Raw genomic sequence first — 24,263 nt, forward strand, 5'->3', positions numbered from 1 at the left:
GGTGAAACATGTGAGAGACATGGGTTTATGAACAATTTGTTTTCCTGAGATTTTCTTACCCCTGTTAGTTTAGTATCAAGATATGGAATTATAGCTCCCTAGCCTGGCTGTTTGAGCATCTTTTTTCTTTTTCTTTTCTTTTTTTTTTTTTTTAATATATATATATATATATATATATATATATATATATTTAACTATGATTATCCATATTTATGTCCAACAGCAGTCTTTGGTACTTGAGCAGCATACATTGTTAAATCATCTGTGCTCCCTTCCAGAGGTGGATGGTATCACTCTTGAGTGCTCTTCTATTTTCTTTTCTACATAGTCCCGGACAGTAGAGGTATGTTGTTCATTGGCAAGAGAGGCCATGAATTTCTTCATGGTATCTATTCAAAATTCATAGAGGACTATTGGAGATAAGTAGTGTGTGATAACAACCACAATATGCAGACAGAGTTCATCAAAATATTGGTGGATAAGAAAACAAATGATATTTTTTCCTGCTTTTCTTCATTGGAGCTCAAAGTATGGTCAGGATTGTGACTTGAGTCAGAGAGAATTTGAGTGCTAGAGAAAGCTGTGGTACTGGGACACTTTTGTCTCACATCAAGGAGCATGTGGAATTAAAAACAAATTCCCGCAAAACAGTTCATATGAGAAAGGTGTGTCAGGCATTTGGAAAGGATTTAAGTGTGATGAGGGGCGATTGCAGTCCCTCTTCATCATTTGTGATGGTCTTTTTCTGTCCTTTGCCAAGAAGTTCATACTTGGAACTACCTCTGATCTGTCCTTTGTTCCCGGACTTTACGTGGCATCAGTAGCTAGAATTCCCTTTGCTCGTTTGTGCTCGTTTGATCGTTTGTGAATTCCCTTTGCTCATCCCTGGAAGTCTTTAAAAGACGTTTAGATGTAGAGCTTAGGGATATGGTTTAGTGGGGACTGCTAGTGTTAGGTCAGAGGTTGGACTTGATGATCTTGAGGTCTCTTCCAACCTAGAAATTCTGTGATTCTGTGTGATTCTGTGCTTGGCTGGAAGATTGCAGCCTTCCCTTTTGTATCTGGACTCTACCACTGTAATCCTCGTTACTGATTTGTAACTGAGATTATTACAACACATCAGGCAGAGGATTGATATTTAGAAACCAGAAGGAAGATAATCACTCCTGCAGAATGCCTTTCTGATTTCTCATGGATGACATTAGCCACAGGGGACGCACCAGACCTGTTTTTTGACACCTTCATTGGCTTCTAATTTATTTCCAGGTGCAGCTCAGCCAGGTGCTAGAGACTGACAGAAAAGTCCTGATTGTTTTGACACCTGGCTCTGCTCTAGAATAAAAGATTTCAGCTCTGCCACTGGGCCTTCTGGAGTGATCTTGGGCCAGCATTTCTGTTTCTGCCTTATTTTCCCCATTGGGGAATAACGATGTCTTTCCAACTAAAGCTGGAAAATTGTGCAACTTTTAGGATGTACAAAGTCTTCGTCAGATCTGACGTAGGCAAGCAAACACTGTTAGTATCAGCTGATCTAATGAAGTACTCTACTTCTCCATATAAATCTTACTTCCACCATATACCCATAGGCTAGGTAGCTACAACACTACTACTGTAATGATAATGACCTCTTTTGTAAAGCACTGAGATCTAAAAGTGCCATACAAGAGCTTGGTATTAGTGTTATTGTCTCTTAAACTGTCTGTTCAGTTCTAATTGGGACCCTCAGAGTACCAGCCTTCAAAGTAATTGGCTTGGACACGCCAGGAAGGAATTTTGACGAGTGCTGGCTTATGTCTCTCAGCTTCCCTAGATCTGAGTTTGCTGGTTATTCAAGGTATGGTGCAAGGCCAAATTCTTTAGTTTTCCTGTAAGGAGAGTGATCAGAGCGCATCATTTTGCTTTATAGCTTTTCAGAAGTAGAGTAAGACTGAGCTGGAATCCTAGGAGTTATGTAGTACAACAGTTAGAATACATTTATCGCTAACACTCTTGGTTTAATTGCTGTTGCTGTTCCATATGAGATTTGTATCCTTTGTGTCCTTACAACTACTTCTTTAAAATACTGTATCTATAACTCGCCTGCTGAGATTTTTTGGTATGCCTCCTTTATTCCTCTCCCCTGTTGATTTTCAAACTCTTTCAAGGACTAGATTTAAATCAAATGGCCTGTCTTTGACTTTAATCAGCTTTTAATAAAACCTGAGAAAAAGTGCTACCAACACCCCTACAAGAGCAATTTTTATGAGTGTTTGCCTCCATGCTTTAACCCCACAAGACCCCATATTCTGAGTACTGCTTCTCTACACACCTGGCCATCATTAAGTAGTCTTTGTTTTTCTTTCAGGCTTAACCTTGTTTTCCCAAACTTGGTGTAATGCAGTATTGGGGGGAGCTTTAAAAAATTTAACTTCAAGTAAAGTAAGGGCCAACTGCCTGGTAAACATGCCACCCAGTAAGAGGTTTATTTATTTCAAGGCGAGTTGAAAATATTGACTGTTTTGAAGCCTTGGCCATCTCCCTTTACAGTGGGATCAGTAATTTTCTTTTTCCTATTTTATTTTCTGTCATGCTCCCCATCCTTTTTTTTTTTTTTTTTTTTTTTTTTTTTCTGTTTATTTAATGGAAAGATACAAGTATGTGAGGATTTTCTGAGAGTCCTGGAAAAACCTGGCCAGTTCAAGTTGAACAGCAGATAAAGTGGTTAATGACAACAGATTCCCTAAGTTAAAGCACTTCAATGGCGTTTGGATTGAAAAACAAAACACGAGAGAGAAATGGAAGGGAATGCAATGTGGACATCATGTGTGATCTTTCTCTCCTTTCAGGTAGGAGCTAGCACAGCAGTTTTTAACAATCAGCCCTTGTGTGTTTGTGTGCTTTCCTTCCTTCCATGTTGTTTCACAGTTATCTGTTAGTAACAGCAGTATTATTACACACAGATTAAAAGACAGGCAGCTTTTAGGCTCCCTGACAGTTGGCCAGAGCAGAGATTAGAGATAAAAGTTAATCCCATGAGGTAATAGCAAAAAAAGAGTACAAAGACATGAGATGAGCCGATAATGGTTTGTTTAGGTAAGAAGGCTTCCCTTTCCTTGGTGATTGGCTCTTGCTCAGTGGTGCTCGGAGGGACAGCTTCCCAAATCCTTCTGAAGGTTTAGAGCAGCTAGCAGTGGGCCGGGGAGAGAGCTCGGGGAAAAATATGGCAGCCAGCAGTGGTAAAAAATAATGAAATCATTCTAGCCATAAATGGAAGGTGCTGGACCATGGGGGAGATGAGAGATGTTTTCTTCCACAGCTGCAGAGCTATTAGTCAGTTAACACTTAAACAGAGCAAGGTTAAAACAGTTTCTAAGTCGGGGTTGGAAAAATCAAAGAGACGTATGTTTATGTTTCTTGTAAAGGGAAAATAATTTGAAAATGAAATGAAACTTGAATATGACCGAGGGGGGTCAAAATGTTAGTAATCTGATAGGTTTTAAGTTATATTTCTCTAAGTTTCACTGTTCCTGGCTGTTTCATTATACCTATTGCATGTTCAGAGAAAAAAAAAATGTTTTTCAAAGATTTTCTTGTATTCAGTATATTAAGTATATTTAAGGATGTTCTTAAATCTATGTGACATCACAAGTGAAATTCAAACAAAGCCAGCCCTTTATAGTCAAGTTATGAAGGAATATTCAACAGAAGATTAGGAACATGAAACAAGTGAATCTTTACTGTGGTGCAGCCCTATCATTTGCAGCTAGCACAGATAAATATGTGTTTGAAACAGAATCTATCTACCACCACTGGCAATTCAGCACATTGTAGTCTCAAAATTGAAGAGGTGGAAATTCATATCTTTGGTTCTTTTAAACAAAGATTGATGAAAGCGGTAGCATTCTGATTCTGGAATATAATAATAATATGATCCTGGAATGACCAATTATTGAATTGAATTATTGAACCTGCCTTAAAGCTGGCTACTTTTTGCAAACACTAGGCTAAGAAGTGAACTGTAATAGAAATAAAAGTGTGCTGTCATGCATTAGGGCATCTAGCTATCAGAACTGATGGGGAAAAAATTCCCTAACATTTGCTTCTTTGTAGTTCTCTTTTGAAGAGGGCAGGGAAGTAGCATGAATACCAAAAAGCACAAATTATAAATAGAATAACTCCAGAGTGACCATAAAAATGATTTCCATAAGATACAACTTTTTCTAATATTACAATTTATTTAGTTCCCCTAAGAATCCATTTCAAGGAGTCAGAAAATCAAACTTTTCTTTATTCTTTTTTTTTTTTTTTCCTGTCAAGGATTGAATAGTTAGAAATATCTCACTTTTTTATTGTTGAGAATTATTACTGTGATCACAATAAATAAGTTTTGGAAGGAAAAGTGATGGGGAGGTTGGAAACTGACTGGTCTAAGCTTAGAAGGAAGTAAAACTAATAAGTAATAATAAAAATAATAATGTAATAACAAAGTACTTTGATTATTCAGTACTGTGTTTCCCATTGTTTCAGGGTCTCTGGGCTGTGGGACAGACTGGACTAGGAACATTTGTAGATTAGTGTTCAAATTCCTGAAATCTGAATAGTTTGTATTCATTGTTCAAGGGGTCTCTTTTAGGTTTGAGACAAAAGTATTAGTAAGTATTGTACTAAGTTACACTTTCTCTGCAGTTACACTTAACAAAAGTGTTTGCAAGAATGGAAAAGAATGGAAACACCGCTCCATAAATCAGTAATAGGATGGTTTTATTTGAGGCTCACCATCTTTCAGAATTATCAGTTTCCTCCAAAACCAGAAGCAAAGGCTGCTTTGGATAGAAGCACAGGATACTTTGTAGGGCCGTAGACTATCGTCATTAGATGTGTGAGACCCTAGCATTGCTAAGTAATGCTTGAGGCCAGGATTTCTCATGAAGTAGTATGTCCTCCTAGAGAACAGTACATCCGGAAGTGCCTTGTGTGGTGGCCAGAGCTGCAGATACCTGCAAGATACTAATTTTTGAATAAAAAGGGATGATAAGTGGAAATTTCCACTTACAAAACTTCCTGAAAGAAAAACAAACAAAAAAAAAAAAAAGAAAGAAAAACAAAAAGAACATTTTTTATAACATCCTTTTCAAGCTAGTCCTTTCTTTATTGCAAGTCTTTTCAAATACGACGCAGTTTTACATCCCTCTCTGTGTGAACTCCTGTAAACCTGCCAAGGTGTGTCATGTCCTGTTTTGTTGTTTTGTTTTTGTTCATAGAAATTCAAGACCCATTTTCTCCTTTTTGTGCTTGAATGAACAGGAAAAAGAAGTCAGGGTCCAGAGATTGTCCTTTTCCAAAGTGACTGGAGTCGTTCTTCCTTAAGTAATTCTGAAGCTCCCTGCATCAGGCTTAGTTAGATTAGTACAAAAGTCAGGTTATGAAGTTGAAAGAAACTGTAGTAACAAAATTTAGCCTCTTTTTTTTTTCTTTAGAACAATTAGGCAAGAGAAGGAAACAAGGAAAAATACCACCCCCCCTCCACTTGCCAAAAGAATTCTTGTATTCCTCTCTTCTGTTCAGAAGTAATTCACGTTTTTGGATAACAATTTACCATAGCTTTTATAAACAGTGCTACTATAATTTGCTTCTAATAGAATTTCATGGTGTACATAGCTTGCAGATAATTGGTTTAGGAGTAAATTGATGGGAGGGTTTTTCTCCAGTCTCTTTTTTTTTTAATCATTTGCTGCTACTCTGTGTCATTCAGAGTCCAACTCAATCAAGAGTCTATTACTGATAGCTGAACAATGTGGTGCCTACAGATCTTTTATGATGCAAAAGTGGGCAGTTGCATTGTGCATCTTTCAAAAGGCATGACATTAAAAAAAAAAAAAAAAAGAATAGAAGAACTTTACATGCAGACTTTTAGATAGTGATTCATTGGAAATAGTTTTTTGGCTATAAATTTCATGTTGAAAATCCTAAATTGAGTAACAGAGCCTTCTTCAGGATTTTCATCTTTTATTGAGAGTCAAAGAAATGATGTGAAGTTGGGCTTTCTCTCCATTTACTATGGCAGGCCTGTGGTTAGGTTCACAGAAAGAGGATACTAAATATTCTTCTGTGCTCTACAATTTTGTCTTGCAGTCCCTTACCATTCTCACCTAGTGGTGCATCTCAGTGCTTCGCATATTCCTAACTTTTCCCAGACTGAGGAATAAGGAAATAAGGTCATTTAAGCTCCATGCATCAAGTTTGGTGCCATCAGATTCAATGTTCTGTGTAAGTGTCAGGTGTTAGGAGTCTTAGCCCTTAGTCAGAAGAGAAATATATGTTATTTAAAACCTCTTAAAAAAAAAAAAAAAAAAAGGCAAACCAAAACATTTTGAAAGTCTTACCCAGATGAATGACTTCCTTTTGACTGAATGAGTTTGTTCCCTCTATGACTAGTGTATTACATGTATGTAGGTGAATAGGATCATTCGTGTTCTTTTGAAGTGGGACATATTGGGGATCTTCCATGTTCCATTACTGCAGTCAGATTTCACATGATGATGATGAGGTGATGTTTAGATGATATTCATGTCCTTGTACACTCTTTCTTGATGGTGATACTCTACTTTTGTGGAATTTACATATATATTTATAATCTTTTTTAAAATGTGTCTCCTGTGTCCCTTGACTTACATGGTCAGATGTGCCAGAAAAATAGATTCTTTTTGTTTTGTTTTGGTCTACTGATCAAAAAGACGAAGTCTCAAGTTCCAGGAAAGTAAGAATAAAAAATATCCTCGAGTTTTTCTGTGTCAGGGTCAAGTATTTTATCTGAACTACCCTAACTGTATGAAAAAAAAAATAAAAGGCCATATTGTCAAATGAAAATCAGCTTTTGTGATCGTGGATCAAATTGTAATTCATGAAATAAATGTAGCTTCACTGTGGTACTATCAGAGATCCCCTGCCATACTGCTCAGCTTAAGAAGTTGTACCTTTCTCTGGGTGATACCATTGTGTAGGTAACCAGCAGTCATTCATGCTGCTTTTGTACAGCCCTTCAGAAGACTGTGTGCCTGGAGGTGCAGTCTGACCACTGATAAAATGCCTTCACTCTGAACCAAACAGCTTTCCTATGCTATATAGTATAAAATCAAAAGGTAGAAGTTTGTCTTTTGTTTCTCATACTGCTTCGTGTTAATAGGTTGGTAGGAAAGAGAAATGAAAAAAATAACAGGAATCCCTTTATCTCAAAAAGTGAACCCACAGAAGATTTCAAGTAATTTTCTTTTCTTGCTGTTTTCAGAAACAGACTTCTATACAGAGATGATCAATTTGATCTGAGAAAATAGTCTTTTACAAAAGAAGCTTTAAGCAAGATCTCCATCAGTCATTCACAGGAAGATGTAGGGGATTTTGGTTCTATTTTTTTTCAGTCTTTTCCAACCTCCTACGCGTCTGGGTTATAGGTGGGGTTAAGTTGGGAAGCATTAAAAGTCAGAAATGAACCATTTTTGGTATGCTTAGCATTTATCCAAAGGTAAGAGAAGCTATTTGAAAGACTTTTTTAGCGAGTAAACTTCCACAATGATTTAAGAGAGACAGGTGATTCAGGGGGGTCTCAGCAGTGTCTATGATTTTAAGAAATTATCTGTACTTTGACAGTTTTAGAGGTTATCCCCATCACTAACAGAACAATACGTTCTCTGTGATGGGCAACTTGAGGGATCGCACCGCTTTTATTCCTTTGGCCCTTAGCTACCATTTTGTATGCATGCTGCTGGGTGTTCTTAGTGGCGAGTGGATTTCACTTGCAGCAGAGAAGTGTGTGTGCATGTGTGTGCACGTGTGTGCCAGAGGGACGGGGAGGGGGGCAGAAAGGAGCCTGTATGAAATGTTCTGGGGAGCAGGGCGAGGATACTGAATGGCAACATTTAGGCATTGACTGTGACATTGTATTAACCTTTTTAATGGATGTATGTAATAAAGTGACATGTAAATGGAGCACAAGGGGAGATATGACACTATATCTGGAAAAGGATAAAACAGCCAGTGAATACTGGGCTATTATAGCAGTTTGCAAACCTTGGATAAACTCAGTCAGCGGTTGTATAATTGGTTATTCAATCCCGACCCTTGTTCACAGCTCAAAGCCAGGAACACTGAGACCTGTTGCCAATTTGAGTGAATGCAGTGACTGTGCTCGGCCGGGGCCTAGCACTGGAGCCAGGCCTTTTCCTGTGGGCTGGTTTCCACCATGTCTGGGACTGGCGCGGTGACAGTAGCCCTTTTGTTGCAAAAGGCTGGCTGGTACTCCCCTCCTTTGCAAAATGTCTAACAGCTACACAAATATAAGAAAATAGGAAAAGGGACTTACTGTAGCTTTTCTCATACCGAGTTAAATGTAGGGGCTGTGAAAAGGAGGCAAAGTCCAAGCAATAAGGGAAACCAAAGCGTGCTGTGAAAAGCTGAACCTAGATAAGGGAAGCACCATGTTCCTCCAGCGTATGATGCAAGCTGTGGAGAAAGCGGGACTGTCTTAAATAGCACAAGCCATGCATCCAGCACGACTCTCTCCTGCTACCTTCCACAGCAATCACCCCTGCCCGCCTCTGGGAAGCCTGTGCAGATGAAGGGGTCCCTGTCAGCCTGCTGCGGTGGCCACACAGGGGACTTCTACCTGGAACCGCACCGTAAAAAAGTGCAAAACCACCGATGCTGCCACCACGGCTTGTGTGAGTGCGGCTGGTGTGGAGGTTGCTTCATGTGCCATGGAGGCAGTGTTGTGTGAGCCAGCTGGAGATGAGCAGGGGGAGCGCTGCGAGTACCCCTATCCCCTCCACGCGCACAGCTTCCCCGTAGAGGCAGGGAGATATTTATGGAATGTCCTGACTCAGAGACCAGCTGTTTCTCTTCTAGTAAAATGGTAGTTAGAAATAAATCAGAAGAAGGTTTGATTTTGGTTGATGAAATAATGAATATTCAGTAATATATATAGAAGATGAGCCTAGATGAGCTAATGGTCCCTTCTGGTTTCCAGCTTTTTGTGAATCAATCTGCAGTGCTATGAATCTACAGCTTCTCTTTTCCCTCCCCCCCCCCCCAGTTTTCTCAGCATTCAGCAGTGGGATCTTGTTCCTTTGTAACCACTATAGTTTTTTAATGCACATAGGTTACACGGTATTATTTTTGTCACGTCATCAAACTACATCACCTCAGAGGGAAGGGAATTGTTGATTATGCACAATCTTTTAAAGTTATGAAATAACATCGAGGTAATGGTTAAAAATTATATTCCTGTAGATCACAAAGAGATGGGCTTGGGGGCTAATCTCTTTGCCATTCTGATTTACTCTAGTTCAGAGAAAATAATACAGAGTGCCCGATTTAATGAAAGGCTGCAATTCAATCAAGAGGTTCTGCTGAGGTCATATAATATAAATGGTTACAGCACCTCTTGACTGAGTTACAGCCTTGATAATTCAGTACTTTGTTGTTATTTATGAGGGTAACTTTTCAAAGTAATCTGCATATCTCCCGCTAAAACCTGCTTTGAAAATTTTATACCATGATGTCATTGAAAAAGAATTTTTTTCTTTTGGTAAGAAAAGAAAGGAAGAAAAAAAAAAAAAAAGCGAAATGAGAGGGGAAAGGAATGCATTGTTTTAGAATAGAAAATTAATCACTTGGAAATGGACTGGTTATTGTGAAGCAAATGCAGAAAGAGTATTGAACTTGCGATACATGAGAAAAACTGCACAAACTCCTGCCGAGGCTTTTAATGGAAAATACACCACACCATCTCATTATAAACACAGCTTTGAGAGCAGAGTTGTAACTGTGGAGGAAAAGTGGCATTATAGAAATAAATATATACTTTTTATAATTATAGTTAATGTAGCTCAGCCTTAATTGAAGTATTGTATGGGGTAGCAGGAACATGTCGTGGTAGGGGACCCTGGAATGTGGGTGTTTTGGGTGTTTATATGAAAGATGCAGCATTGTGTCTTGGTGGTGAAGCTGGAATGGCTTAGTGGTCAGGCATCCAATGCACTGAGTCCATTGAAGCCTATCCCTATTGACATTGCAAAACCCACTCAACATGCACCTCATCTTCTTAATCCCCCAAATATTATCTATGTTTTACATTACAATGCAATATTGTATGCAAGGATAATGCACTGATGTCTCCCTTAGGTCAATGTTTCCAATTTGGTGAATTGTAGGTGTCTGACTGGAGGTCTACACCCTCTCTACAGAGGGTGTAGACGAATGAATGCTTTAGATGCCTCATGAATTTAATATAGCTAAGAGACTAGTGGGCTTAAAGGACTCTGTAGTAGCCCCACAGAGAACTACCCAAATGTGATTTAAATAGGATGGAGGAAACTTTTTATTCCTTTATTTTCTCCAAGTTAGATGTGTTCAAAGTGGTAATAGCTGCTTTTACATGTTTTAAACTTCCAAAATGTATCTGAAATATATATATGGAAACAAGTGTTTCAATTAAGCTCAGATCAAGGCTTTGCAGAAGCCTAGACTTTGTGCAGAGCTCTCTAGCAATGCACACCTACAGTGCTCCTTTTTTTTTCTCTCTAGTGAAAGGTAAATGGAAGAGGGAAGAGGGGAAAAAAGTATAACACACTGCCTACCTAGTAAACGACAAATCACAGCTGAGCTACACCTCTTCAACTCTGAAGTCTTGGAAAGCAAAATATTTCTTTTGTTCAAATTTTTAGAATTGAAATTCATTCACAGGATTCTCTGAGAACTGAAGAATTCCTGTTGCCAAATTTAGAAGCCATTAGCTTCCAACATTTGAACATTTAGAGGCGAAATTTCAGAAAGATCTGGAAAAGGTTTGATTTGGGGATTGTTGCATTACATTTCTCCATTTCACTTCTCTGCATGAGCTATAATGAGATCAAGTTGTTTTGTTGTTTGTTTGTTTTTTGTTTTGTTTTGTTTTGTTTTTTTTTCAAATAAGAATTTGTTTCCATGAAGAAATATTCTAGTTGATTGAGAAATAGGTTTTTATACCTTTCTGTGAAAAACAGTCATTTTAAATTTTCTTTAATCCCCTGGCCATATAATAAATAAAATCCTGGTTCTTCTATTATATATAAAGCAAAAGCTGATTGTGGCATTTTTGTCACTGTTACATTTTCCACTACTTACCCTCTCATCCTTGCAAGGATAGGCATAACATGTTCTATATTATGTCCTATAATGTGACCTTTACTTTTTTAGTTAGACTGCCTTTCTGTAGTCCTGATTCAGGTTGTGTTGAAATAACTGGAAAGATACTCTCTTTGATGCAATGAGAATTAGATGGGACCCTTTGGTTCCATCATCTGCTATAGCAGGGCTCAAAAAATACATGAGCAAATGGGAAAGTTTCCCAAAGACGTATGATGCTCTGTGAGGGACTTGGAAAGTTAGCCTCTATTTTATACCAAGGGTCTATTAAGGCACTTTCATTGCTTTAGCAAAGGAGCGGGAAGCTGCGTAAATCGGTGGTGTAGTGCTTAATGGTTGTGTTCACAGAACTGGGAGGCTCCAAGTTTAGTTTAGTGGTTAGAACATAGGCAAGAAGGAAAGCCAGCACAGAATAATTCTTCCTTTCTTTTCTGTTCTTCCCTGTAACCATTGTATTTTACGTGGCATTTGACCATGTCTATTTGTCATTCATGTGGCTTATTCCACCACCATCACCACCAACCCCAAGTACATTGGAAAATGCTGTTGAAGAGGGAAAGGGGGAGATGGGAGGGCATGATTGTGTGGTTTTTGCCAATTGCAACTCTTAAGACTTTGCTGAAAGCTGCAGTCATCAGTGTGGTTATGCGATACAGAAATTTATTCTATTGGCTTTCAAGGTATAGACGGCTTTCATTTATACCATAGCATCCCCCCAGGATTAAGTCATTTGTTGCTCTGGCATTCTCTTAAAGCCTGGTCACAAAAGAGAACTTTCTGAACAATGGGCCTGTTATCCTATTCAGCCCTTTCTGATCTATTAAATTCCCTGTTACACCATTCTGCAATTCCTCCACACCCCACCTTCCCAGACCCCCTGTTCTCAAGCAATCTGGGAATTTGCCCTTGTCATTTGCCTCACTCCACAGGAGCCCCACATCCCTCTGTTTCCCCACCCCACTTTTGATACTGACTCTGTGTCCTTTTCTGTGCTTGGCATATTCACATATATTTGGTATGACTCTCTTTCATACCTGCAAGCCACAGAAACATTTAATATATGTTTGTGCAAAGACTTCACCATCCCTTTCAGAGAGAGATAGGTTTTAAAAGAAAATAGTTCATTTTTATCTCAAGGTTGAAAAAGAAAAGCAGAATTGTGTGTGGTTCTTTCGAAGCATCTCTTACTAGATATGAAATAAATTTGTTTGTAAACTGCATATTGTTGAGCACTGCGTCGGCAAGAGAGGTAGGTACCACATGTAAGAGGTCAACGTTAGCCACAACATTAAATCACAAAAGGTATGATTCTGTATAACAGTCTGATAATACTCTCATTCAGACAGTTCATTAACATATTTCAGACGGGTGAATGGTAAAATTGAGGTACAGTTGCTAAGCGTAAATTCTTTTTTTTTTTTTTTTTCCACACAGAACACCAGTTCTGTGAAGTTACTTCATTGCAAGCATCAAAATTTAGCTGAATTTCTTAGGGACTTGGAGTTTGTTTGAATCAAAGCTCCAAGTTACCCCACAAAGAAAAAAGAAACGAGAAGGTAGATTCAGGAATCCCAGCAGTCGAGCTGCCCCGATCTATTCTTTGGTCCAATATGCTCTTCATTTACAGATTGTCTTTATTTGAAGGAGCTATCACTCCCAAAAAGCACAAACTTCTATTGTCAGGAGAATTGGTTTTAGGGCTTGCAAGATCACATTCCTAAGTATAAGTCCAGCTCCTCATAAAGATTTGTCTTACTAATTTTCACACCATGCATTATGGTTCCTGTGCCCCTGGCCTTTACTCGGTTATAGCCTAATTAATGCTTGTGATCATAGTCAGAAGGAAGTTGTTTTTTTGTTTGTTTGTTCTTGGATAGGTAGGTATGATCTTTCTGAGGTTTTTGAATAAGAGACCAGAGTTTTGGGAGAGAAAATGTAGGCGTTTGAAATATAGCTTCATAAAGACCCATGTTAGCCTGGGTGATTTGATGCCTTCTATGCCAGTCAGAGCTTCTCAGAGTATGCTTTGATTCCTTCCTAGCTATGGAAAGCAGAAAGACAAGAGAATACAGATACAAACATCAGCAGTACCAGATTTCTGTATGTTAAAACAAAGTGCAGCTTTCACTTATTTAGAGCAGAAATCTGATGTCTGTCATCCTCACACCCCAGAAGCAAAGAGTGAATGTGATCCTGAACTGCCGATGTGGCAGTAAAGGTAGTCCCTTCAAAATGGTTCTTTCTTCTTCAGAACAACTTCTTCATCCTGCTTCAGTTCACTTTAAGCCTCCTCTTCAATGATCTTGTGGAACGATACTGGCGAATGCTCTGGAATTGCAGAATAAAATGGTTTTGTTTATGAGAAAGACGTTGTTTCAGTCATCCCAAGCACTACCTAGGGGCAGGTCTCAAACAGTTTGAGAAATACGTAAGGATGAGTGTACCTACACCTCTCATTATTTGAATGATTATTGGTTCCGAGGGCAACAAGGACAAAGTGAGAAAAGGCTAACTATAGGTGGAAGATGCAGTTTGCAACATGGAGATGAAAGGGCTATTTCTTGTTTTAAAGTAATTTCCCTTCACCAGTGGAAATGCTGACATTGTCTGTATTTCTGGGGCCTGTATTCTTTGTGCTAGGATTAATGTAGTGCCTCTTGATTGTTACCACTGTGTAAAGAGCTGCACAGTGAAAGGCCTTAATTCTTGGGAAGGTATTCTCTTCTTGCCCTGTATCCACCTTACTGGTCCATGGCAATTCATGAAAATGTACTGAATGTAGATATCCTTCTTGTGGAACTAGACAAAGGACGTTGTAGCATCCTGAGGTAGATGGAGGTAGTCTTAAGTTTTCTGAAATAGTCTGAAAATGTTCAGCTGCAGGGTATGCGTAAGATTCTTCCCTGATCAAAAAAGAATTAAGGTTTTTTCCCTTTAGAATGGTGGACATCATTTGAAGGCATAGTTTATGCTTGAATCTAAATCTTATTGTCTTTACTGACAGCAGAAGCTCATGTTACTGCTCTTTGCCTCTTCATTCTCATGTTTGCCTAGACTGCTGCAGTTAACTCTTGGATGGCTGGGCAGTGGGGGAAGGCAGAGTTTGTGACCATTTCCAGTAGTCTTAGCAAGTGGCCGTAGCATTGCACTGACTCTCCTGCTCCTTCAGTGCAATGTGTAATATAAGGGCATTTTGGTTTTTGACAAGGGAGTCCATTTTCTTAGTCTTGTTCTTTCCTTGTTCTCAGTATCTTCTTTTTTTTTTTTTTTTTTTTTTTTTTTTTTTCCTCTTTGACTTTTCTCTCTTTCTTTCTGACTTTCCTTTCCCCTTGTCTAGAGCTATTATGTTAGAGAGCTATGCATAATAGAGTTTCTCTGATTTCTCTTCACTTATTTGGGAATAACCTGTCAGAACCGTTACATGGTTGAATCACCCATGTATCTTGATGTTATTCCCTAACTCAGGAAGAAAAATGCTAGATCAAAAGGAAACCCAATGTATTTCCTCTCCCTATTTACAGTGAAAATAACAGAGTCCAAAAAATCCATGAATGGAGACAAGTGAGAACAAACAGAACAAGTTGTCGAGGCAGATGGAATACTGTACTTTGGTGGAGAAGCCTGTGTGCAAATCTTGGAAGATTATTTTAAGCAAGTCCAAAGATGACATTAGCTTTAATAATTTCTACTTAATTTGGCATAATGATTCCATGCAAGTCCATTTATATCACAACGAGCATGCTGATTTACAATGAAACTACCTGCACTTCAGAAGCTCTAGTTTACAGCGTACTTTTTTTTATTATTTTTTTATTATTATTATTATTGTTTTATCTTTCTGGCATCTGGCAATCAATGATTGAGATTTTGTTTTCACATATGTTGTGCAAGAAGAGTTCAGGATGTGTAGTTGTTTAGCATCAGGCGTATGTGCTTTAATTCTCACTTCCAGTGGTAAAACAGTCTGTCATATTTTTTAAGAGAACAGAAATCTGAGCCTACTGTTTTCTTGGTTGTTTTGGGGGGTTATCCATTTCAGTTTTCTATTTTATTTTTTTTTTAATCCTTTCAATGGTTCTATTAAAATGCCAAATGAATATTTTATGGTTCTTTCAGTATTATCATTAGGTTCAAATTAAAATAGTCCACATTTACTCTAGGAAGTACACAGCCAATCTGATGACTATAGCCTTTTCACTGCAGAATTATGTCAACTTATAATTTAAATAAATAGGTCCAGATGATAAGAAGTTGCATATGCTTTTACCTTGGTTTGATCAATAACATGTGACTCTAAACCTATCAGCTCTGTATGTCAATATTTTGATGTTTTTCAGCATTGTATTTTCAATTTTCAAGCATATTTGTGCTTCAGGTGATTTACTTGCTCTTTTACTGATTATGTTTGGACATGGAGTTGCCTGATTTGCCTTTATATTTCCTGTTTTTCTTGTACATAGGTAGTGCAAGGTTTGCATTTCGCAAAGATTATCTGTTACAGAAAGTTTACTAATGAGTCATGTCAGCTAGTAAGTATATGTTTATTCGTTATTAGGATGAGAAGACATTTTGGCATTTTTTTTTCTCCTAGTAACAAAAGGTCCAAGTGCTGTGTTTAAATGGGTCACTTTCGTTTAAGAGAAAATTAACTTTTCTTCTATATGCCATTGTTCTCTGAAGAGAATTATAATACGGTTGGTGAAATGCTAAGAACGGTGAAGAAAAAATGTGTTAACCTGAAAAGAGGGAATGTCTTATTTATTGCCTAGCCTTGTACTTATCCTACAAAAACAAATACTTGGGGTGTGGGGTGAGCTCTTCCTGAGTCCAATGTGTGCATCCCCTTACTCTCTCTGTCACTTCTTGCCGTTTAACTAATGGTCATATCTCGATTCACCCCTCCCCACCTCCACTCCGCTGACATCATAAATTATCCAGGTCTAAATGGACAACATTCATTAGCTGTGCACTTTACGGAAAGAGCTAGCTCAGGAGCTAAGCGCTCACCCATTTTTATTAAAAGTTAAAAAGCTCCTTGCTGTCACGGAAAGGGGAGGTTGGGGGAGGTACAACGGAGGACAGTGCCGCAGAGCTAATAAATAAAAATAATAACTATTACCATTGGTTGAGTGACCCAGGGAGAAGAGCACTACTGAGCCATTTGTTGTTCCCTTTCACTTGTCAACAGCAGTGGCTTAAAAGCCTTAGCCATTGTTCAGGGCCTAATAGCACCTGTTGGGAAGATAGGAAGACAGCTGTCAAAAAAAAAGGGGGGGAAAAAAACAACAGAAAAAAAGAGGTGGGGGGAGGAGGGTGGAAACCAGTGATTAGTTCACTAACATGTATGTCAGTGCAGCTGCAGGAGGACATTTCACGACTTAGGTTCAGAGGTGAGGCCTCCTCCGTCCCCTGCTCTCCAGCCTCTTTGCCCTGGAGCAGAAGACTTCCCCAGGGGCTGGCGGCAAGGCTTAGCACGAGCAGGAGCCAAAAGCCTCCAGGAATGCCAGGCAACAGGGCCTGATCTGTGCATGCTGTTTGTACATGAGAGCAGTTACAGTAAACAACAACAAAAAAGCCCCAAACCAAGCCTCAACCGCAGAAGTTGTAGCTTTTTGATCAGATCACTCATTTCAGTTTTATTTTTCATAGAATATTGCGAGTTGGAAGGGACCCACAAGGATCATTTTTATTATTGCTCTCTTGTGTTGGCAAATAAAGCTCTTCTTTGTCAGAATAAAGGTGACATGTAAGAAAGACCCAGAAGTAATAAGCCCCAAATACCAACAGCTCCCTTTACAGTTGATAATCTAGGGGCCAAAGTTGCATATGTTTCGGTGGTAGGAAATAATGGCTGTGGCTGAAAGGGTATTTAGAAAATGGTCTCCTCGGCTTCATCACTTATAGCCCTTGCTTTTGTCATTTTGGGGGAAATAACAAGCACTTCAGGCTGCATTTTTTTCCACTTTTAAAAAGTCACTTTGAGATTTTCAGGTAAAAAATGCTATAGTAACTGTGCAGCAGTGTGACACTGTTGCTGTTGAATTTCATTCAGTATTTGCAGTGGAGTGGTTGAACTTCAGAAGGATTTCCTGGAAATTCTAGCCAAGCACTGTAGTTCTCAATTTACGTTTTATGATTATTTAGATGATACGCTTTTTGACTACCTTGAGGTTTTGTGTTAGTGTTGGGAGGGTTGAGAGTTTTATGTGAAGAGAAGAGAAGAGATTTCTGTCAAAGGATAAACTAGAACATCTTTAATGATAACTGTAAATACCTGTAAAAAGTTGATGTATAGTCATCTCAGTGAACACTTTCTTTTAAGCTTTCTTGTTCATTTGGAATGTGTGGAAGATGTAAAAATATAGCAGACAAAAACCACTGCCCTCTGTTAATACTAACAATATATTATGGCTCTTTAATTAGAAACTGACTCTGTTGGTAGTCTAATACAAAAATATATTTCAGGGGAATATGAATTTCAATGGAGTATCTCTGTCTAAGTGAGACAGAAAAATAAAACTAACATGAAAGTTAATGGCATTTAATTCCAGATGTCTCTTTTTTTATGTTGTTACTCTTGAAATAGTTTCTGGAAATATTAAAACATCTTTGTGGTTTCAGAATTTCAGTGAAGTTCAGGCTTGGTATAGTGCCTCCTTCTGTCAATTGACACAGGTTTTTTGCTGGGTGGACCACTCCTGCAAAAATCAATTCCGTCTTTCATTTAGAGATGCCTGGAATTAAAGAAGTGCTAGAAAGTTTAAAGACACATATTAAGGCAAAATTATCTTTTTTCACCCATAGGAGAATATTTTTATTTTATTTTACTGTTGCCCTTCTTTTCCTAAGGATTCCCACTGGTGTAATTGTAACATCAATGAAAAAGGAAAATGTTGCTGTTCAGATGTTTGAATGTGAGTTACTCTGATTTATTTATTTATTTATTTTTGTATGTTAGGAAAGTGTGTGTGGGGGCTTTTATTTATTTATTTGTAAGTTTGGTAATGTTAAATAACTTGCTTCCTACTTGTCTGTTAATTTAATTAGGGGTGAAGAAGATGGTGGTAGCGGGGGGCTGGGATCATTCTAAGGATCATGTATGCTGCAGAGGATGTTCCAAGCAAAAGTTCTGCCAGTGAAATGCCGCAGTTGGCAGGATGTGTTCACGATCAGCTCTTTCGGCCAGCTCACTGGCCTGGATCTCCAAAGACAGTCAGGAGCCTAATTCCTTTCCAGAATGAGATTTATGCTCCTGAATGCCTTTGGGAATCCAAAGCACTGAGTCCCAACAAATCTCGTCGACAAAAGAGACATTGTGCTGTGCATAGTATCTAGTACCATTTGCAGCGCCTCGATGGGCCCTGCTCTGGGGGATGCAGTTGCTCTGCTGCAGGACTAGGAAGGCAGAGGCTGAATGAATTCTCTACTGTGAGGACTGGAGATATCCTACTATTGTCTTCGCAAGGACAAGGATTTTGGTAGAGGGTAACAGCATACTGACTACAAACTACTCTGTTTCAGTGTTTATGCAGAATAATTAAGCTGTGGTGGTTTTATGAGTATCCCGTAATGCAGACACATCTCCATTCAAACCTGAAATGATCATCAGCAGCTCCAGGCTTGGTGTGGAAGGCGAAGTTCTTGGAGGTGTGTGTGAAGCACACCACTGCCCAGCAGTGCAGGCACACAAATACAAATGCCACTCCAACAATAATGGCACAGGTGGCTGTTATCATACAGCAGCTTGCAAACGCAGATTATCATTGTGGAGGGGGTAATGAAGGTACACTTGGTAGCCTTGAGAGGATCTGTTGACACTAAGGTGTATGCAAGGCGATGAGGTACGTACTCTAGAAGTTAGTGTGCCTGGAAGTAGCAGGGACTGAATGAGCTGGGATTCCTTGTTGTTTTGAGTTGATAGTGGAGATGCATGCTTGTTCCCTGACTCAACAGCCTGTTAATGAAAGAAGTGTTTTTGTCAGGTATGCAGCCCCAGAAGGGCTTGGTGTGTCATTGACATAACCATTGTCACCCCAAAGGAGTCTATAGCAACTTGATTTTTAGAATTACTTGAATTTTTCACATTCTGAAAGCAAACTCTGTCACAAAGCTTTCTACCAATAAGGAGGATGGAAGCTGAGAAAATCTTAACTACTGCGTAAGTAGCTCCAGAATGAATGTAGACTCTGATGCTGGGAGACTGAAGGGCTGGTAGTTGATATTACATGACAAACTTGGTTTCTTTGTGTTTTATGTCATATCTAGAGCATGGCACTGCTCCCAAAGTGAATGAGTGAGGTGACCATTTGTTGAAATGAGACAGCCTGAAAAGTACACAGTTAACAATACAACTGCCAGTGCATTCAGGTGATGGAAACTATAAAAATTTCAGACAATAGCCTGACTGTTCCTGAGGGTGTAGTTGAATGAGATGCTGGTTTTGGCCACAAATCTAGCTTAAGAAGTCCCTGTGCCCTCCCCCTGTCCTGCTTAGCCATGTGTTCCTTCCTTGTGCTGTGGTGTGTTGGCTCCTCGCTTACATGCAAAGGGATAATTCGTTCAACAACTGGTAGTATAGTGTATCTGAAGATTACTCTAACTCTTTCCTTCCAAACAAATGTACTTGTGTTTTTAGGTAACTTTCTGGTAGGACTGGCAGTATGTATCAGTGAGCAGTTGGAAAAAACAACTGCTTGTATATTTGTGGATAGAGTAAAATCATGCTTTTAGTGGCATTCACAGATTACTGATTTTGGTTTAAAATATTGAATAATTTATTTGTTGTGCTATGGAACCTTTTCTGGCAATGTCAATTACTTTTCTTTAGCATAAGAAGCAGTACCCTTGTGCCAAAAAATCACAATAAAAATGTCTTACCATTCATATAGTGTATACTTCATTAATGCAGCATGATGGATATTACAAAAGAGAGCCAGCAACTTGAAAACAACTCTGGTATTAAGCATACAGGAAAACATTCAAGTATGTGCAACAAGAATACTGTGGTAACCTGATGTCATTGTGCTCTGCAGGTGACTGTGGTCACCTTTGGACGGAGAAGTTGATTTTGTCCTCTGAGATAAAATGCTATGGAACTAACGTGGCTGGGGTGGGACTTGAGACTCTGAGAGCAGGAAGGCTGGCTATCCTTGCCAGCAAAGGGAGCTTTTAGTAGGTTTGGAAGCCACCCATGGACATGTGTAGCCCAGCTGTTTTCTGCACAGTGGTTGTGATGGAGTGGTGTAGTAAGAGTCGTACTATGATGTGCTGGCCAAAGCACCGTAGCTTCATAATATCTCATCAAAAGTTGAATATTTCATTCAACTCTCTGAATTTGTGTCCACAGACCAAAAAGCATTTTGTGTGTATGAACAAAGAAACCAACAGCATATTTCTTTCTGTCTAGTCATTGAAGCTTCAGCTAGTATTTTATCTAGCAACACATTTTTTGCTTACTAGACCTGAGGTGAATTTTTGTTGTTGTTTTGGTTTGGTTTGTTGGTTTTGTGTTGGTTTTTTTTTTGTTGTTGTTGTTTCATTTTTACAGTCAGACTGTTTTCCTGTTGTGGCATCAAAGTCATACATTTGAACAATATTTACATTTATAGAGGTGTTTCCTATTGTATTCTCCAAAAGTTCAAAATGCTTTTAGATCAGTAAGAAATTGTGGTGCTTCCTGGAAGGCAAGAGAAAAATGTATGTTGTGTGGTTTTTGATTTCCAAATTTAAATAGATTCTGTGTTGTGCCTGCTCATGATTCATAGTGTCTTGCCTAGCTGCAAGTAGTTCCCTAAAAAGCATGATTCTGTTGATGGAGAACCATATGTGTATGCAGATGCTGTATGTCTATGTAACCTGCTGATACCAACTATTTCTTCACAATGATGTTTAATTTTCTTTGCTATGAATATTGTTTATTATTTTGTATAGGTAAGACCTTCATACTGAAAAGGGTGCATAAAAACAGGAATTTTGTGTCTGCATGTGCTTGTCTATTCTTTTAAAGGAAGAGTGGAAATCTGCCCTTAATCGTGTTTCCCGATTTAAAACAGTTTCATTGTGGTGCAGAACAAAATGCCAGAGGGATGGTGCATCGATAGGTGAGGGTTGTAGAAATGGTGGGTGGAACTGAGGCTGAGGCCAACAGGTGTAACATATTTATGACCATAGCAGAAGAAAAGGGTGAATAATGGATGGGAGGGTATTTGCCAGCTCTTTCATAATATAAAGGAAAGTGCTTGCCAGAAGTAAAGGGTATATCAGCCAATGCTAAAGTTTATTCATGATCATTTATGCCGACCAAATACTCCTTCCTCTAGGAATGACATGTGTTGGCAGGAAATGTCTGGTGGTCTGGCTGGGTATTGAGCAACTCCTGGCTTCTCTCCACCCTGCTGCAGATCATGTCATCATCTGTGTTGAGGCCAAACATCTTTCTTTTACTTTGTTCTAAGGAGTCTTTCTCTTTCATCGCAGGACAAGAACTGTTCACAGTAGTTATGGAGGAGGGAGCACTTGGGGCACCTCCTTGGGAGAGCAGCTGAGCTCAGACACCATTCAAGCAGGAGGCTCCAGTACTCGGAATGTTCCTCTAACTTGTGGTTGACTTATGTCAGCCTCCTTCCCTTCAGTAGTAGTTGTCTCTTCTTTATAATACCAGAGCTTTGCTGCCTTCTCTCCTCCTCAAATATGGTTCTTCTGGAAGTGCCTCATGTGAACAGCCCCCATCTTGTACCCTGTTACAGCATGATGAAATGACTTGCCTTTCTCTGGAAGCAGGCAGCTGTGTGAGACTGAAAGACTGGAGTTTTCCTTTTAGTAAATACTCAGCAAGAGCGGAAAGAGGCAATAGGGAAGGATTTGGCAGTGAAGACTATCCTTAGCTTTTATAAGTAGATTTCCAAGACTGACCCTGGAGGGTGGATTGAAGAGAACTACCAGAGGGGTTAGGCCTGAAGGGAAGGTAGCGCTGTGGGCCTGGTTTGGCAGGCAGGTTTGGGTACATGTGACTGAACTGATTAAGTCACTCCCAAAGGGGAGTTTCAATGCCTGAAAAAAATAATGCAACTTCTGGAAGTAGACTAAATTAAACACATGTCTACCAGACAGTGCTAAAAACAGTGACTCTTACTACAGCTTTGTAGCGCAGGCCACTTCCTGGAAACAAACTGTTCCTTCCTTAATGCGAAAACTTTGTCTTTTAAGCAAATAAGTGAATGAAGGCATGTGTAAAGGTCAAATATAGAAGGAGAAGGACAATGGTATGCTTGTTAACATCCAAAAAGTTAGATTAAAAAAGGACTGTATGCTAATTTACTCAGATGGTTTGCTTTTCAGTACTGTTGAAGCATTTCAGCATCTATATGCATGCCCAATATGTACAAACACACACGTGCACGTGTACGTGCAAATGGGAGCAGTTAATGGGGGACTACTCAGCTTCCCAGAAAAGGCCCAAGTGAGAATCACCAGCTTCTGGAATCAGACTTCAGGTTTCATGGGGCAGGGAGTCAGCCCCGAGAGCGCTTGGCATGGGCAGGAGCGGTGAGGCCATGCACGGTCACAGTGATGTCCAGCTCTCTCTCCTCAGAGGGCTGTTCTTCAGGGGTTCCTGCCATATGCAGCAGTGCAAGGAAGCACATGCAATTCACACAGGCAAGGGCAAAACAAGAGAAGCAAGATGAGCCATAAATATCTCCAGTAAAGAGCTAATGACTGATAAACGTGCTGAATAGAGACAGCACAAATCACTTCTGTGGATTCATTTGTATCTGTATTAATCCAGTCAGTCTCCTCTTCGCCAGCGTTTTCTTAATGACTCCTGTTATTCTTTCCATCTCAGTCTTTCTCTTTGGTGCCCTCTTTGGCATAATCCTCTTTTATAATTACACTTACCACTTTACATAGTCTTTCTGGAACTAAAATATTTCCCAAACATTAATGAATTACTGCTCACAAACTACCCGCGAACAACTCTTTTTGTAGATTTATTCATACTGTGCTGTGGATAAACAGGGAACTGTTTTACTGCGTGCCATAGGACTCATGCTGCAAATAGGTAATGGAGGGTCTCCTTAGCTCAAGTGGGGATAGGGGGAGAAGTGGGGCTAATCCTGGGCTCTGCTCAAAGATGGAATTAGGAGGAGTTGAGAATAGTTGTGATACGCAGAATGGCAGAGCATGTCGTCTGTAGCTGTTTGGAATGCAAATACAGATTGTAATAATACATAGTTGTCCTGATGCATGTCCAAAATCCATACCACTGTAACTCAGATGTGGTGAAATCATTTTGTTAAATCCAAGAGGAAAACGAGTGCTAGAGAAGGGACTAGGAATAGCAACAGTTCTTGTGTGCAGACCACCTTTTCCAATTTCAAACTGCACAGTGAACGTGCAGGCCTTAAAAGTTTTATTGACTTTCTAATGAATCTTGAGGAGTGCTTCGCAAGCAAGGTACAGTGTTTCTTTTCTTAATTTGTGCGCATCATCTTCCCAAAGAAGCCTGAAAAAAGCTGAACAAAAGCTCGGTTTGTTTCTGTGTAATTTGTGAAAGCTGTACAGTCGTAACCTTTTAAGCAGTTATTTTTATTTAAGATGTATACATTTCAATTTTTATTTATCTATTTATTTATTTATTTATTTTAACGGGGTTCATAAATGACATAGTAAATGTTTGTTTCCAAGATATGGTGCATAATGTATTTCACAAGCAGTTACTGAAATGTGATAGGTTGAGTGTGTGAATAGCATGTTTTATGCAAGTACAATATGTTAACACGGTGTATAGTAGAATTAAACAAGCTGTTATTTAATACAGCTCTTCAGCTCTGTGAAGCTAGAGAGGCGGGGAAGCTATTGTCTTTAAGAATTAAAGTTCTTTTCAAGTATTAGCAGGACAATTATTTGCTGGTTCTGTATCAACATTGTGCTGAAGTGAAAACCGCGGTTCAAACCAAGAGGGGCTCGAAACTAAGTTAATACATTAATTAAACACGATTACGCGTTTTTGTTTTTTTTTTTTTTTTTTTTCCGAAAGAAAAGGCAATCCGTCTAATATTTAGAAGTTAACGCGTAGCCCTTCAGCAGGGGCGACGCCGCCGAGGTGA

At 39.1% G+C, this 24,263-nt stretch overlaps 1 protein-coding gene across 25 annotated transcripts in view; it reads left to right on the plus strand.

Moving 5' to 3' along the window:
• The window catches only part of SOX5 (SRY-box transcription factor 5), a 650,695-nt gene that overhangs the window by 460,446 nt on the left and 165,986 nt on the right, over window positions 1–24,263 (plus strand). For 2 of the 25 annotated variants that reach the window (XM_084509208.1, XM_084509207.1), the window contains exon 1: window positions 2,661–2,825. The exons of 21 other annotated variants lie outside the window; for them this stretch is intronic. In XM_084509208.1, the coding sequence (XP_084365334.1) occupies window positions 2,738–2,825 (88 nt within the window). In that variant the 5' untranslated portion in view covers window positions 2,661–2,737. Of the gene's footprint in view, window positions 1–2,658; window positions 2,826–24,263 lie in introns of those variants that run through there. 2 more of the 25 variants (XM_084509206.1, XM_084509209.1) reach the window with 2 other exon arrangements.

Source organism: Aythya ferina, assembly GCF_964211825.1.
Source record: "Aythya ferina genome assembly, chromosome: 1".
In the NCBI taxonomy this organism is placed as follows: Eukaryota; Metazoa; Chordata; class Aves; order Anseriformes; family Anatidae; genus Aythya; species Aythya ferina.